General features: G+C 31.4%; 1 protein-coding gene across 2 annotated transcripts in view; it reads right to left on the bottom strand.

Annotated features, from left to right (window-relative positions):
* Nucleotides 1-16174, bottom strand: part of LOC143229869 (uncharacterized) — a 74920-nt gene that overhangs the window by 13715 nt on the left and 45031 nt on the right. For both annotated transcript variants that reach the window (XM_076462727.1, XM_076462728.1), the window contains exons 6-9: nucleotides 12886-12967; nucleotides 12116-12220; nucleotides 1510-1565; nucleotides 858-963 (exon numbers count right to left, since the gene is read on the bottom strand). In XM_076462727.1, the coding sequence (XP_076318842.1) occupies nucleotides 858-963; nucleotides 1510-1565; nucleotides 12116-12220; nucleotides 12886-12967 (349 nt within the window). The remainder of the gene's footprint in view (nucleotides 1-857; nucleotides 964-1509; nucleotides 1566-12115; nucleotides 12221-12885; nucleotides 12968-16174) is intronic.

Here is a 16174-nt window from a genome sequence, read left to right as displayed (position 1 = left end):
TCGAGAAATCTCAAAACACCTGACTTGATAAGGTATTTTCTTAAGAGACTAAGGATTTATTTGAAATAACACTCATAGAAGTAATTTCTTGAAATACGTATTGTACCTTATAAAGGACACTCAACAGAAGAAGCAGAAATTGCTTATATTATCATCACATTTAATACATTAAACCAATGTAATATTACCTACAAAAATTGTGTGAGTATCTTAATTAAAATATAATTTTCTGAGGGCAGAAGGCTTACACCACCAGGTGAAAGATTATTTTTGGTACAATAATATTAAATGCAACGTAACAATATTACTTCTAAGTATACAAGTTAACGAACAAACATAACAGATTATTTTGACAACTGGTTAGATTTTTCAACCACGATAAAGGATTGATAATTTAGTTTATTACAAAACATCACACTGTACATATAACTAATAGTTTCAAAACAGAAATGCAATAGCTAAGCAGAGATTTCTGCACGTGACAAGGTGAAGAAGGTACCTTTCTTATAAATCAGGAATGTGGTAACTGGGAAACGCCTGGATCTAAACTGATTTTGATGAAACAGATGCAGTACAGTAATGAAAATTATGATGTTGAGAAAAACAGATGACTCAAAATTAAACTAGTAAAATGGTGAATATTACCAAATGTTTTGTTTTGCTGTGTCTATAAAGATTGTAAATTAAAATCAAACTGATGCATGGGACCTTTATCTGAAGGTTACATTTATCGAATTTTTTTAGCCTGATCTTATCTTGTTGTTTACTGATGACGAAGGAGCTTTGAAACATCACTTGAGACATCACAATGACAGCTTTGCCAGATTAAAGGAAAAAAATGCAGTTAATGCTCTCACCTTCTACAAACTGGTCGTGTTCTTTTTTTAATTTTAATAATTCACAGGAATGATTATCTTGGGTGTCTTTAGCAGCTTTTGCATGGTATTCAATTAGATTCACCATCTATAAATGAAGTAACAGAAAATCCCTTACGGTTTTTTTTTTTAATTATGACAAAATTTTTTTTTTTTATTTGAAACAATCGTACTAAAAATAAGTTTATATGTTAGTCTCACACTTCTGTAGTAACTAGAGTACAAGACAGTTTCTCAGTTTGTGTACGGAAGATTTTAGGAAAATATTTCACTAAAAGACTGAAATAGTATAATCAGTTTCCCATAAACCCAATAAATATGCAAATGAAATTATCAGTGTTTCTGGGCCTGTGCCGTATTAAGGAGATTGTAAACCAGAAACAAAAGTACTTCACAGAACTGTTGGAACACAGTATCTGATAGTTATGAGATTTTTGACAAAATAAACCATGAAGACTCTTTTTGAGGAACTTTTAAATATACTGTTTCTTTACTTACACAAACTGTACACAGCTAGTAACACTATTTATTAAATTACCTGCATTTCAATATTTTTTTTGTTTAAAATTAGTTCTCTTATATGCGAAATAATTAATATTTCAACTGATAGTTAGTAAGATATGTTTGTCTTTACCTTTGTCTCGTACTCCGTTTTCAATTCTTCCAATTCTTGTTCATTCCTCAGAACCACTAGTGTGAAACAATAGTATTAAAAACTTCGAAACAGATAAATGGAGTTTACATTAAGATCGCAATGTTCTTAATGTACTTTTATTATAAGGGAATAAACTTTATAGTAAGCACTGATAGATTACCAGCACATAAAGTTCCACAACTACTTACACATTTTATAAAACTATTTGCTCAGGTATTTCCAAAGAGTTATTCTCCATCTTTAAAAAAACTGGATGGAAGCTCGCACTGTTATAGGAAATAATGGGTTTAAAAACTTCTTGAACACACGTACTATTCCCGACACTCTAGTTCCTGTCCTTTGATTAAAATATCTGAATAAAACAAGTTCATAATAAAGTGAGAGAATAATATTTTAATAATAATAATAATAATATTTTCGCAGGAAATAAACTACCAGTTGTTAATCGTTAATATTTATGGTCAATACAAAGACAAGTCGCTGATAAATTTTTAAGAGAACAAAATTCAACCCAGTAGTCTTCACTCTATAACGATAATTGATATTACAACTAGCAACCTTCTTAGAGATAAAATGTCAACCACTATATTCTTCCAGGACTAATTGGTTGAATATTGTCACTGTTATCGAAATTTTCAGCTGTAAACCCAATGACATCTCATGATACTCTCCAACGTATGGGACTTAGGTTAGTTCTGAATCCAAAGACTGATCTAACAATGCAAAATATCTTATAATAAACGTTTTGAATTTGTCCGTGAAATTCTCTCTCTGCAAGTCCAAACTAAGTAGGTGCATTCGAGGTGGTCAGGGACGTATCTTTATTAATAATGACATAGCTCTTAGCAAGAGGGGAATATCAAAAGAGCTTAAAAGATGACAGAAGGTCATCCAAGCATATAGATGGTAGGTTTTCAAGATCACTAAACATTAATCTGGAATCAGGGATAATGGAGGAGTTTTATTGGTAGTTTGGGGTGTCCGTGAATTGTAAGAAGGTATCTAAACCCTCAGCGGAAAGCGGGTATTTTATTCTAGTTTCTGTGATAAAAGCATAGCAAGAAAACGTGGTAAAAACACTTTAAACACTCTAGCAAATACTATTAGTTACGAAACAATTTATACCCAATTTACCGAACACATAAAACAATAGTTTTCAAGTAATGTCGTAGATTTAGTGTTTGCAGAACAACTTAACACATATCTAGCAATGAACTATCAGCACAAAACAAGGATATTTGCCAACGAAAGTTCATTAAATTATTCCAACAGTGTAACTATGTTCTAGCGATTCTTCTTGAATGTTAGGACCCTCTAATGTTACTGTTTAGCTGTAGAGCGGAGTAGCAGAAAATTACCAAAGATAATGTTTGTAATGATACAAAATAATAAATGATGGCTCGTTAGATAAACAGCTGAATAATGTAAGAAATAGTTAGAATATTAGTAGTATAATTAAAATAACCATACAAGTTATTTCAGTTAAAAGAACAAAACACGTGAATTGGGTAAAGGTAAATATTCATCAACAGCTGAAAGATAAACACGGTTAAATTCGAGAAAGTTCAATAATAACAATAGGGCTTAAGAAACGCAAGTAACAATAGATATGACAATGAATTGTCATAGATTTCACTCTTCCCCCTATGTCTTAATAAGATTTTTAATAGGTGCTAGGAAATTTTGGCGAATAAGAAGGTATGCTATTCTAAGGTTATGTTTCTCAAAAACATAACATTTTATTCTTTAAAAGTAGTTCAAACCGAAAGTTTATACGTTTCTTGCTTTAGTAAAGCATACTGCATTATTTGTTTATTTTTACTTTCTTTAATATCAACGATTATACTATTTGATATATCGAACGTCATCACTTTTTTGATTTATTGTTTATTATAATATTATAATAAAATCGTTTCACATTGTTATGTGTTCAAGATTACCCTAAATTTCCTGCGCTGGCCTAACCTCGCGAGTTATATTAATTATTGTGATTACGGTCAAAAATATCGTTACTAGCGAAAGCACACGACTGGTGAAACGATGCGTTCTAGTCCTGTAAGTAGAAATGTAAAAAAAAAGTATATCTAATTAGCTAAATTGATTACCAGTCTGATATTAAGTTTCACTCTAAGTACGAGTCTTCCTCTAAAGTTAATATTAATTTGCAAAACTAATATACCTTAAACAATGAAGTAGTCTTACAATATAGATGGAACGGTTATAACTTGTGTTAATTACGAGTCTTAAAAGTTTAGCCTAACAGGAAGAAAACATATCGTGATCACAGTTGTGACCCTGTATTACCTTAAACAGTTTTTAAGAATTTAAAAAGAGTACATGTAAAAATGTTTTTAAAAAAGGTCGAAATATTCTCTAAAACCTTTAAGCTCATAACTGGTAGATAAAAGATTGTTCGTGTTTACACAAAAGTAAATGAATTTATCGTTCAAAAATCGATAGAAGCACACAGTTTGTGAAAAAAGAGTGAATTTACGAGTCGTATCTACAAAGTATTGTAATGTAGAACAAATTCTATGGCGTCTTCCAAAGTTTACAACATAACTTATTCGGAGTTATTTGAATTCAGCTTTGAAAAGTTTAGCTTTAAAATGAAAACCTATTTTATTAAAAACAATTCCAAGTAGTATACATGGTTCTCAGTTTAAAAACTTTTTCCAGGATGATTTCTGGTATCAAAATGCCATTATGTTTACAAGTTCGACTGACGAGCAAAGCTTTACTGTATTTTCAGTAAGATTTGCTATGTATGAAACTTCTAGTCCAAATAAACAAATCTTCAACTCGTGAGCTGAAGTTACTTCTTGTAGATATTCCCTGTACTTGGTCGATAACATTTTTACCAGAATACTCAAATATGTTGTCAAGTGATCGAATACGTGGCCTACTTGGTTTGTTTTGAATTTCGCGCAAAGTTACTCGAAGGCTATCTACGCTAACCGTCCATAATTTAGCAGTGTAAGACTAGAGAAGGCAGCTTACCACCCACCTACTCTTACCAACGAATAGTGGGATTGACGGTCACATTATAACGTCCCTACGGATGAAAAAGTGACCATATTTGTTGCGACAGGAATTCAAACCCACGACCCTCAGACAACGAGTAGAGTGACTTAACCACCTGACAACATCGGGCCACATGGCGTGCAAAAATTAATATGTATGTAAAATAATGTTTGTTTTTTAATAAGTCACCTGTTATACTAAACACGTTTATTCATGCAAAGTATTAATTTATTATAATTCGTAAAATATATTAATTCTTTATGAAAAACGTTTTATCAGCGGAAAGCTTACAATGTAAAAATCACTCATTTTAAAACGTTTATATATATTTTAACTCCAATATCTATAATTTTCTCTACATTCAATGGAATTACTGATGCTAACGAATGGATTAATAATGGTTCTCTTTTATAATATAATAGCAATTATTTAAGTATTCTTCAATGCATTTCAGACCACTACACAAGGATTGATAAATTCTTGGTTGTAGCTTTTTTAGTTCAGGTAAACAAACCTAAGTTTGTATAAGGTTTTACGTAGTTTGGGAAACCAAAATATATTTACGTTCATTAGGTGTTGTTTAAAGTGTAACTGGTAAAAACAAATAGTTAATAACCTTTTTAATTAAACGTAATGGTACCTCGATTCATGTTTTCGAATGAATAGAGGTAAGCTCATTAACCGAATACCCTTGCAGTTTGATAAAAGTCTAAAGTGTTATTTTAATAAACTCCTGTGATTTAACCCCGTTTGTTTTTAACGCCCATGTTAACAGGGCCGACGTGTAATCTTTCGAGCTTTCTCTGTGTTGGTATTTGGGTAATTATGTGGAATACTCAGAGGGTTACGTGTAATCTGATTTTAAAATACTGATTATTTAAAAATTGTCAGGCTTAAGAAAGTTAACGGTTTTAAACACCACCGATACTAACGCCACCACGTGGAAAAATACAATCTTTATTAGTTAGAAGGTACAAGGTCATACTTCTCAGATAAGTTTCCAAACCTTTCTTTACATGAAACAGATAACGTTAATTGAGCGAATCAGAATCAGGTATCAACTCAAAGTTTAAAGAATTTAATAAACCTTTAAAAAGGCATAAAACGTTAATTATTGAATAAACTTCTGTCAAACATAGTAGTTCCTACCTCCTATACAATGCTTAATATACTGCAATTTTATATCAGTAATCAAGTATACTTCATATAAAACATTCTTAAACGATCAAAACGGCATTGTCTTAGTTTCTTAGAAAGTAGTACTTACATACGGCATTGTCTTAGTTTCTTAGAAAGTAGTACTTACATACGGCATTGTTTTAGTTTCTTAGAAAGTAGTACTTACATACGGCATTGTCTTAGTTTCTTAGAAAGTAATACTTACATACGGCATTGTTTTAGTTTCTTAGAAAGTAATACTTACATACGGCATTGTCTTAGTTTCTTAGAAAGTAATACTTACATACGGCATTGTCTTAGTTTCTTAGAAAGTAATACTTACATACGGCATTGTCTTAGTTTCTTAGAAAGTAATACTTACATACGGCATTGTCTTAGTTTCTTAGAAAGTAATACTTACATACGGCATTGTCTTAGTTTCTTAGAAAGTACATACGGCATTGTCTTAGTTCTTAGAAAGTAATACTTACATACGGCATTGTCTTAGTTTCTTAGAAAGTAATACTTACATACGGCATTGTCTTAGTTTCTTAGAAAGTAATACTTACATACGGCATTGTCTTAGTTTCTTAGAAAGTAATACTTACATACGGCATTGTCTTAGTTTCTTAGAAAGTAATACTTACATACGGCATTGTCTTAGTTTCTTAGAAAGTAATACTTACATACGGCATTGTCTTAGTTTCTTAGAAAGTAATACTTACATACGGCATTGTCTTAGTTTCTTAGAAAGTAATACTTACATACGGCATTGTCTTAGTTTCTTAGAAAGTAATACTTACATACGGCATTGTCTTAGTTTCTTAGAAAGTAATACTTACATACGGCATTGTCTTAGTTTCTTAGAAAGTAATACTTACATACGGCATTGTCTTAGTTTCTTAGAAAGTAATACTTACATACGGCATTGTCTTAGTTTCTTAGAAAGTAATACTTACATACGGCATTGTCTTAGTTTCTTAGAAAGTAATACTTACATTACATGTCTTAGTTTCTTGTCTTAGCATTGTCTTAGTTTCTTAGAAAGTAATACTTACATACGGCATTGTCTTAGTTTCTTAGAAAGTAATACTTACATACGGCATTGTCTTAGTTTCTTAGAAAGTAATACTTACATACGGCATTGTCTTAGTTTCTTAGAAAGTAATACTTACATACGGCATTGTCTTAGTTTCTTAGAAAGTAATACTTACATACGGCATTGTCTTAGTTTCTTAGAAAGTAATACTTACATACGGCATTGTCTTAGTTTCTTAGAAAGTAATACTTACATACGGCATTGTCTTAGTTTCTTAGAAAGTAATACTTACATACGGCATTGTCTTAGTTTCTTAGAAAGTAATACTTACATACGGCATTGTCTTAGTTTCTTAGAAAGTACGGCATTGTCTTACTTAGAAAGTTACTTACATACGGCATTGTCTTAGTTTCTTAGAAAGTAATACTTACATACGGCATTGTCTTAGTTTCTTAGAAAGTAATACTTACATACGGCATTGTCTTAGTTTCTTAGAAAGTAATACTTACATACGGCATTGTCTTAGTTTCTTAGAAAGTAATACTTACATACGGCATTGTCTTAGTTTCTTAGAAAGTAATACTTACATACGGCATTGTCTTAGTTTCTTAGAAAGTAATACTTACATACGGCATTGTCTTAGTTTCTTAGAAAGTAATACTTACATACATTGGCATTGTCTTAGTTTCTTAGAAAGTAATTGGCATTGTCTTAGTTTCTTAGAAATAATACTTACATACGGCATTGTCTTAGTTTCTTAGAAAGTAATACTTACATACGGCATTGTCTTAGTTTCTTAGAAAGTAATACTTACATACGGCATTGTCTTAGTTTCTTAGAAAGTAATACTTACATACGGCATTGTCTTAGTTTCTTAGAAAGTAATACTTACATACGGCATTGTCTTAGTTTCTTAGAAAGTAATACTTACATACGGCATTGTCTTAGTTTCTTAGAAAGTAATACTTACATACGGCATTGTCTTAGTTTCTTAGAAAGTAACTTACTTACATTACGGCATTGTCTTAGTTTCTTAGAAAGTCTTAGTTTCTTACTTACATACATACGGCATTGTCTTAGTTTCTTAGAAAGTAATACTTACATACGGCATTGTCTTAGTTTCTTAGAATACTTACATACGGCATTGTCTTAGTTTCTTAAGGCATTGTCTTAGTTTCTTAGAAAGTAATACTTACATACGGCATTGTCTTAGTTTCTTAGAAAGTAATACTTACATACGGCATTGTCTTAGTTTCTTAGAAAGTAATACTTACATACGGCATTGTCTTAGTTTCTTAGAAAGTAACACTTACATACGGCATTGTCTTAGTTTCTTAGAAAGTAATACTTACATACGGCATTGTCTTAGTTTCTTAGAAAGTAACACTTACATACGGCATTGTCTTAGTTTCTTAGAAAGTAATACTTACATACGGCATTGTCTTAGTTTCTTAGAAAGTAATACTTACATACGGCATTGTCTTAGTTTCTTAGAAAGTAATACTTACATACGGCATTGTCTTAGTTTCTTAGAAAGTAATACTTACATACGGCATTGTCTTAGTTTCTTAGAAAGTAATACTTACATACGGCATTGTCTTAGTTTCTTAGAAAGTAATACTTACATACGGCATTGTCTTAGTTTCTTAGACATACGGCATTGTCTTAGTTTCTTAGAAAGTACTTACATACGGCATTGTCTTAGTTTCTTAGAAAGTAATACTTACATACGGCATTGTCTTAGTTTCTTAGAAAGTAATACTTACATACGGCATTGTCTTAGTTTCTTAGAAAGTACTTACATACTTACATACGGCATTGTCTTAGTTTCTTAGAAAGTAATACTTACATACGGCATTGTCTTAGTTTCTTAGAAAGTAATACTTACATACGGCATTGTCTTAGTTTCTTAGAAAGTAATACTTACATACGGCATTGTCTTAGTTTCTTAGAAAGTAATACTTACATACGGCATTGTCTTAGTTTCTTAGAAAGTACATACTTACATACGGCATTGTCTTAGTTTCTTAGAAAGTAATACTTACATACGGCATTGTCTTAGTTTCTTAGAAAGTAGTACTTACATACGGCATTGTCTTAGTTTCTTAGAAAGTAATACTTACATACGGCATTGTCTTAGTTTCTTAGAAAGTAATACTTACATACGGCATTGTCTTAGTTTCTTAGAAAGTAATACTTACATACGGCATTGTCTTAGTTTCTTAGAAAGTAATACTTACATACGGCATTGTCTTAGTTTCTTAGAAAGTTCTTACATACGGCATTGTCTTAGTTTCTTAGAAAGTAATACTTACATACGGCATTGTCTTAGTTTCTTAGAATACTTACTTACATACGGCATTGTCTTAGTTTCTTAGAAAGTAATACTTACTTACGGCATTGTCTTAGTTTCTTAGAAAGTTACTTACATACGGCATTGTCTTAGTTTCTTAGAAAGTAATACTTACATACGGCATTGTCTTAGTTTCTTAGAAAGTAATACTTACATACGGCATTGTCTTAGTTTCTTAGAAAGTAATACTTACATACGGCATTGTCTTAGTTTCTTAGAAAGTAGTACTTACATACGGCATTGTCTTAGTTTCTTAGAAAGTAATACTTACATACGGCATTGTCTTAGTTTCTTAGAAAGTAATACTTACATACGGCATTGTCTTAGTTTCTTAGAAAGTAATACTTACATACGGCATTGTCTTAGTTTCTTAGAAAGTAATACTTACATACGGCATTGTCTTAGTTTCTTAGAAAGTAATACTTACATACGGCATTGTCTTAGTTTCTTAGAAAGTAATACTTACATACGGCATTGTCTTAGTTTCTTAGAAAGTAATACTTACATACGGCATTGTCTTAGTTTCTTAGAAAGTAATACTTACATACGGCATTGTCTTAGTTTCTTAGAAAGTAATACTTACATACGGCATTGTCTTAGTTTCTTAGAAAGTAATACTTACATACGGCATTGTCTTAGTTTCTTAGAAAGTAATACTTACATACGGCATTGTCTTAGTTTCTTAGAAAGTAATACTTACATACGGCATTGTCTTAGTTTCTTAGAAAGTAATACTTACATACGGCATTGTCTTAGTTTCTTAGAAAGTAATACTTACATACGGCATTGTCTTAGTTTCTTAGAAAGTAATACTTACATACGGCATTGTCTTAGTTTCTTAGAAAGTAATACTTACATACGGCATTGTCTTAGTTTCTTAGAAAGTAATACTTACATACGGCATTGTCTTAGTTTCTTAGAAAGTAATACTTACACATACGGCATTGTCTTAGTTTCTTAGAAAGTAATACTTACATACGGCATTGTCTTAGTTTCTTAGAAAGTAATACTTACATACGGCATTGTCTTAGTTTCTTAGAAAGTAATACTTACATACGGCATTGTCTTAGTTTCTTAGAAAGTAATACTTACATACGGCATTGTCTTAGTTTCTTAGAAAGTAATACTTACATACGGCATTGTCTTAGTTTCTTAGAAAGTAATACTTACATACGGCATTGTCTTAGTTTCTTAGAAAGTATTGTACTTACATACGGCATTGTCTTAGTTTCTTAGAAAGTAATACTTACATACGGCATTGTCTTAGTTTCTTAGAAAGTAATACTTACATACGGCATTGTCTTAGTTTCTTAGAAAGTAGTATACTTACATACGGCATTGTCTTAGTTTCTTAGAAAGTAATACTTACATACGGCATTGTCTTAGTTTCTTAGAAAGTAATACTTACATACGGCATTGTCTTAGTTTCTTAGAAAGTAGTACTTACATACGGCATTGTCTTAGTTTCTTAGAAAGTAATACTTACATACGGCATTGTCTTAGTTTCTTAGAAAGTAGTACTTACATACGGCATTGTCTTAGTTTCTTAGAAAGTAGTACTTACATACGGCATTGTCTTAGTTTCTTAGAAAGTAATACTTACATACGGCATTGTCTTAGTTTCTTAGAAAGTAATACTTACATACGGCATTGTCTTAGTTTCTTAGAAAGTAATACTTACATACGGCATTGTCTTAGTTTCTTAGAAAGTACATACGGCATTGTCTTACTTACATACGGCATTGTCTTAGTTTCTTAGAAAGTAATACTTACATACGGCATTGTCTTAGTTTCTTAGAAAGTAATACTTACATACGGCATTGTCTTAGTTTCTTAGAAAGTAATACTTACATACGGCATTGTCTTAGTTTCTTAGAAAGTAATACTTACATACGGCATTGTCTTAGTTTCTTAGAAAGTAATACTTACATACGGCATTGTCTTAGTTTCTTAGAAAGTAATACTTACATACGGCATTGTCTTAGTTTCTTAGAAAGTAATACTTACATACGGCATTGTCTTAGTTTCTTAGAAAGTAATACTTACATACGGCATTGTCTTAGTTTCTTAGAAAGTAATACTTACATACGGCATTGTCTTAGTTTCTTAGAAAGTAATACTTACATACGGCATTGTCTTAGTTTCTTAGAAAGTAATACTTACATACGGCATTGTCTTAGTTTCTTAGAAAGTAATACTTACATACGGCATTGTCTTAGTTTCTTAGAAAGTAATACTTACATACGGCATTGTCTTAGTTTCTTAGAAAGTAATACTTACATACGGCATTGTCTTAGTTTCTTAGAAAGTAATACTTACATACGGCATTGTCTTAGTTTCTTAGAAAGTAATACTTACATACGGCATTGTCTTAGTTTCTTAGAAAGTAATACTTACATACGGCATTGTCTTAGTTTCTTAGAAAGTAATACTTACATACGGCATTGTCTTAGTTTCTTAGAAAGTAGTACTTACATACGGCATTGTCTTAGTTTTCTTAGAAAGTAATACTTACCTTACGGCATTGTCTTAGTTTCTTAGAAAGTAGTACTTACATACGGCATTGTCTTCTCTTAGAAAGTTACTCTTAGCATTGTAGTTTCTTAGAAAGTAATACTTACATACGGCATTGTCTTAGTTTCTTAGAAAGTAATACTTACATACGGCATTGTCTTAGTTTCTTAGAAAGTAGTACTTACATACGGCATTGTCTTAGTTTCTTAGAAAGTAGTACTTACATACGGCATTGTCTTAGTTTCTTAGAAAGTAATACTTACATACGGCATTGTCTTAGTTTCTTAGAAAGTAGTACTTACATACGGCATTGTCTTAGTTTCTTAGAAAGTAATACTTACATACGGCATTGTCTTAGTTTCTTAGAAAGTAGTACTTACATACGGCATTGTCTTAGTTTCTTAGAAAGTAATACTTACATACGGCATTGTCTTAGTTTCTTAGAAAGTAATACTTACATACGGCATTGTCTTAGTTTCTTAGAAAGTAATACTTACATCTCTTTATTTCTTTTTTGTGGACCTGAACCAACTTCTCTTTCAAAACTGTTATTTCTTCTCTATGGCATCTCTTTAAATCTTCAACTTCCCCCTGATATCGTTCTAGAAATGATTAGAACGTTGTTAGTCAAAACCAACAGTTTGTATCATAGTTTTCGAATAGTTACAAAATCACAATCAAAATCAATGATAGGAATCTTAAAAACACATTTTCAGTTTACTCAAAAAAACTGGTAATATTTTTTCTAATCACATTCACGAATACTGTTAATTTAAATTAAAGTTCTTCATTGCATAAGTGCAACATAAACTTCAGTAAATCTTGTAATCCAAAATAGTAGAGATTTCGGATTACGAACTTCAGAATTTTACTTATTTGTCAGTGAAGTAAACTAGTTAAAAATGTTAAATATCTTTTGACAAGTTATTTTTTCAAATGTTAAAAACTGGTTAAGAATAAGCTAAATCATTTTTACGAAATATTGGAGAAAAATGTTTTATTTTGTTTATTCAAAAATACAAAAACTTGAATTTACACTACAAGCTCCGAACCATTAAAATAATGATTAAGTATGGCCGTCAAGGATACCTTAAAAATCAATTCCAATCCACCATAACTGTAAATTTAAATTAACATCTTAAACTGAAAATATATAGAGAAACTAGACAGGTCTAAATAATTTCTATCTGACAAGTTAGAAGTGGAATAGTAGAGTATACATGTCTAAGATTGAGCATACAGTTTAATACTGTTAAAGAAAACTTACTGAGCTGAGACTTCGTATTGTCTAGATCCTTCCGCGTGGTGTGAAGTTCATTCACTAACCATGGATTTGAGAAAGCATCTAACTGCATAAAATTGTTTTAAAAAATTAGATTACATCCTATTTAAGATTCACGACAAAAAAGAATCTAGATAATTTAGTAATCCATTTTAACACTTTTTGTTAAAAAGGTTAACAAAAACTGCAAAACATTGGACATGTCTGTTATCCAAAAAGGAATAAAATATCCAATTCAAATGACCTCTCCACTATCCATGTAGTCACAATTGAGGGAGTTGAGTTTCGTAGGTAAAATTATCAGTTAATCAGTACATGAGACTATGCAAGATATTTTAACAAATAGCTACAGAAGTAAAAGGTGATTTAAACTCACAGCTAAATCCAGATGAAAACACAACAATAATCGGGTTATGAATAAATCTGCACCACAGTTAGAACTGATGATCGCAGTTCTTACATTGTTAAATTTACCTCTCAGTCAACAATATCATTCGTAGAAAAGCGCATAACTATTAAAATGTTTTAATTTAGTCTTCCTGGTTAAGTCAAAGAATATTTTATAATTGAAAACAAGTCATCATAACACGATTAAGTGTAATTTATTTGTCACAGTATCAAATAACGTTTGAACTAACCTTTAGTTAAAAAATGCTATTAATTATTGGTTTGATTTGGATTTCGAGCAAAGCAACACGAGGGCTATTTGCGCTAGCCGACCCTAATTTAGCAGTATAAGACTACAGGGAAGGCAGCTAGTCATCACCACCCACCGCCAACTCTTGAGCTACTCTTATCAACGAATAGTGGGAATGACCGTCACATTATAACAGCCCCACGGCTGAAAGGGCGAGCATGCTTGATGTGATAGGGAATCGAACCCTCGACCCTCAGAGATTAGAAGTGGAGTGTCTTAACCACCGGGCCATGCCAGACCTTTATAAATGACTATCAATAACAAAACTATTAATAACAGATAAGCAAATCGATTTATAAGCCTCACAGCTAGGTGTTAAAATAAATACTTAAACCAAATTACCGTTACATAGATTAATATTAAAGTATTTATTTATAATGTCAAAACGACTTTAAACGTTATTTGATGACAAATAACATTCATGATCGTTAGTATCGCTTTCTGCTACAACTGTTCACTATCTGATATTTACACTTCAAGAGCAACCTATATTAATATAATATGCATTTTGATAAATCTAGGAATCTCTTGCTTATGATATCATTTAGGCTAACGAACAGTATTTTGTCAATTTCACAGTAATTACCTCTAGTTAAACAACAGGCAGTCATTTAAGTCGTAACTACGTACATGAACTATTACACCAGACGAACCACTAATATACATGATGTATATTTTACATTGTAATTCACCTAAATACCTTGTCTGTAACAATAATTGCAGAATGATGTTTTAAGCTTAACATTCGATACTTTTAACACCGCTACCAATTACGGACAATCTCCACAAACACTATTATACCAGATACTTTTCTGTGATGGGTCCTAGTTAGGGTTATAGCCACTTACCAAGCAAACTATAAACTGCCTGATAATTCTATCCATCGTTTCCAGGACTAGAGACACTTTAGAAGCAACCCGTTTGTTTTGTTAGAATAAATGTTTATAAATACGAGTAGAAAAAGCAGAAACTTTAACCAGAACCAAACCAGACTTAAGAACTAACAAAGAATATAACTAATGTTATGGTCTTTGGTCGGTATCGTATAGAATTGTATATCCTTGTACAGCGTTGACGTCGTAATGACTACTACAGTTTTCGTTTCCAGTCTAGCAGTTCCAGTAAAATTCCAGCAGGTCAGGTTAGTTCAACAATGGTGTTATCGAACCAATTAATGAGTCGAACCATAATTCGAAAAAGGTTTATGAGAATAGAAGGCTGTTTACTGACCCATTTCGGGTTCCTTCTGGTTCAGTTTTGATGCTGTGCAGGTAGGTGGAATAATTAGACGAAACAATAATTTACGGTATAGTGATTTTATTACGACCTTTTAACACAACACCTATTGTGTTATAGTTTCTTCCCTAGAATACGTGTATTAATTATACAACTTCATCGTGGTTTTCCCATGTATGTAGAACATACTACTAATTTTAAATTACAATAGGCTAAGGTCAGTGATCACTTTGTTATAAACTAACACTGACAATAATATCACAGATTATACCTCTGACTTTTATCCATAAAAAGAGACTGCTGTAAAGGTCATTAACCTAATTAACGTCCAGTTGTCACCCGTTTTTAAACTTACTTCTAGAATTGTTTATTAGTCATTTAAATTGCATATTTTTTTTATTTGTTACTGCAATGTGTAAACACACTGACAAAACAAGACTCAACTGTTCTTTTAAAACAATTATTTTCCAGCACCTATAATTTCAATTAATAATTAGAATTGGCGTTAATAAACAAGGTAGTAATAATAATAATAATGATTATTATATAAAGTCTCGAAAAGGAGACTTAAAAAGCTAATCATCAATTCGCTTAGTCTCCGAGTAACTCAGCTGCAAGCTAGAACACCTTTAATAACAAAATGTTGAGTTCGATCCCTGCAGTCTGCCCATCACAGACAACTCACTGTACGGCTTTGTAGTTTAACAAGCAGCGACTGTACCTAAAAACAAGCGTCAGTGCAAGAATAGAAGGTTTTAATTTTTGTTATAAATATTAGATTTATCAAGAACGATCACGAAGATAATCATTAATGTATTTTTACTTGAAAAGAAAAAAAATAGATATTTGATTCCCCGCCTTTTATGTTGTTTACTCTCGTTCTCTTCGAATGTGCTAAAGGTGCGCGTGATTATGGTACAACAAATTTTGTTATTTCTCAATATAAGCATCGAATTATAAACATATCAAAAATAAATAAGACAGCTATAAACAACTTTATAATAAAAAATCAGATCGACGTGTACAAATCAAACATATAACCAAAAACTCTACATTTGATCATGACATTATCAGAGTTTTTTTAATGGGTCAATATCGAGGTTTACCAGAAACAGTAAAAATTAAACTGGCATTTAAAAAAGTCCCCCTCCTACGACAGCTTATCTGTAAGCTTGAGGGGTTTTGTTGTATTTTTTGTTAAAAATCGTATTTCGACATTCGTGGTTGCAAGAGCCCAGCCAATCCATTGTGTAGTTTTATGCTGAACGTCAAACAAAGAAATCTTTCAGACGAAATACAAGTTTCAAGTATAAAACCCTTTGAGATGTCCTTTCGCTTTTT

Source organism: Tachypleus tridentatus, chromosome 10, assembly GCF_004210375.1.
Source record: "Tachypleus tridentatus isolate NWPU-2018 chromosome 10, ASM421037v1, whole genome shotgun sequence".
Taxonomy (NCBI): Eukaryota; Metazoa; Arthropoda; class Merostomata; order Xiphosura; family Limulidae; genus Tachypleus; species Tachypleus tridentatus.
Note: the sequence above shows the minus strand (reverse complement) of the source record. Positions and strands in the feature narration are given on the sequence as shown.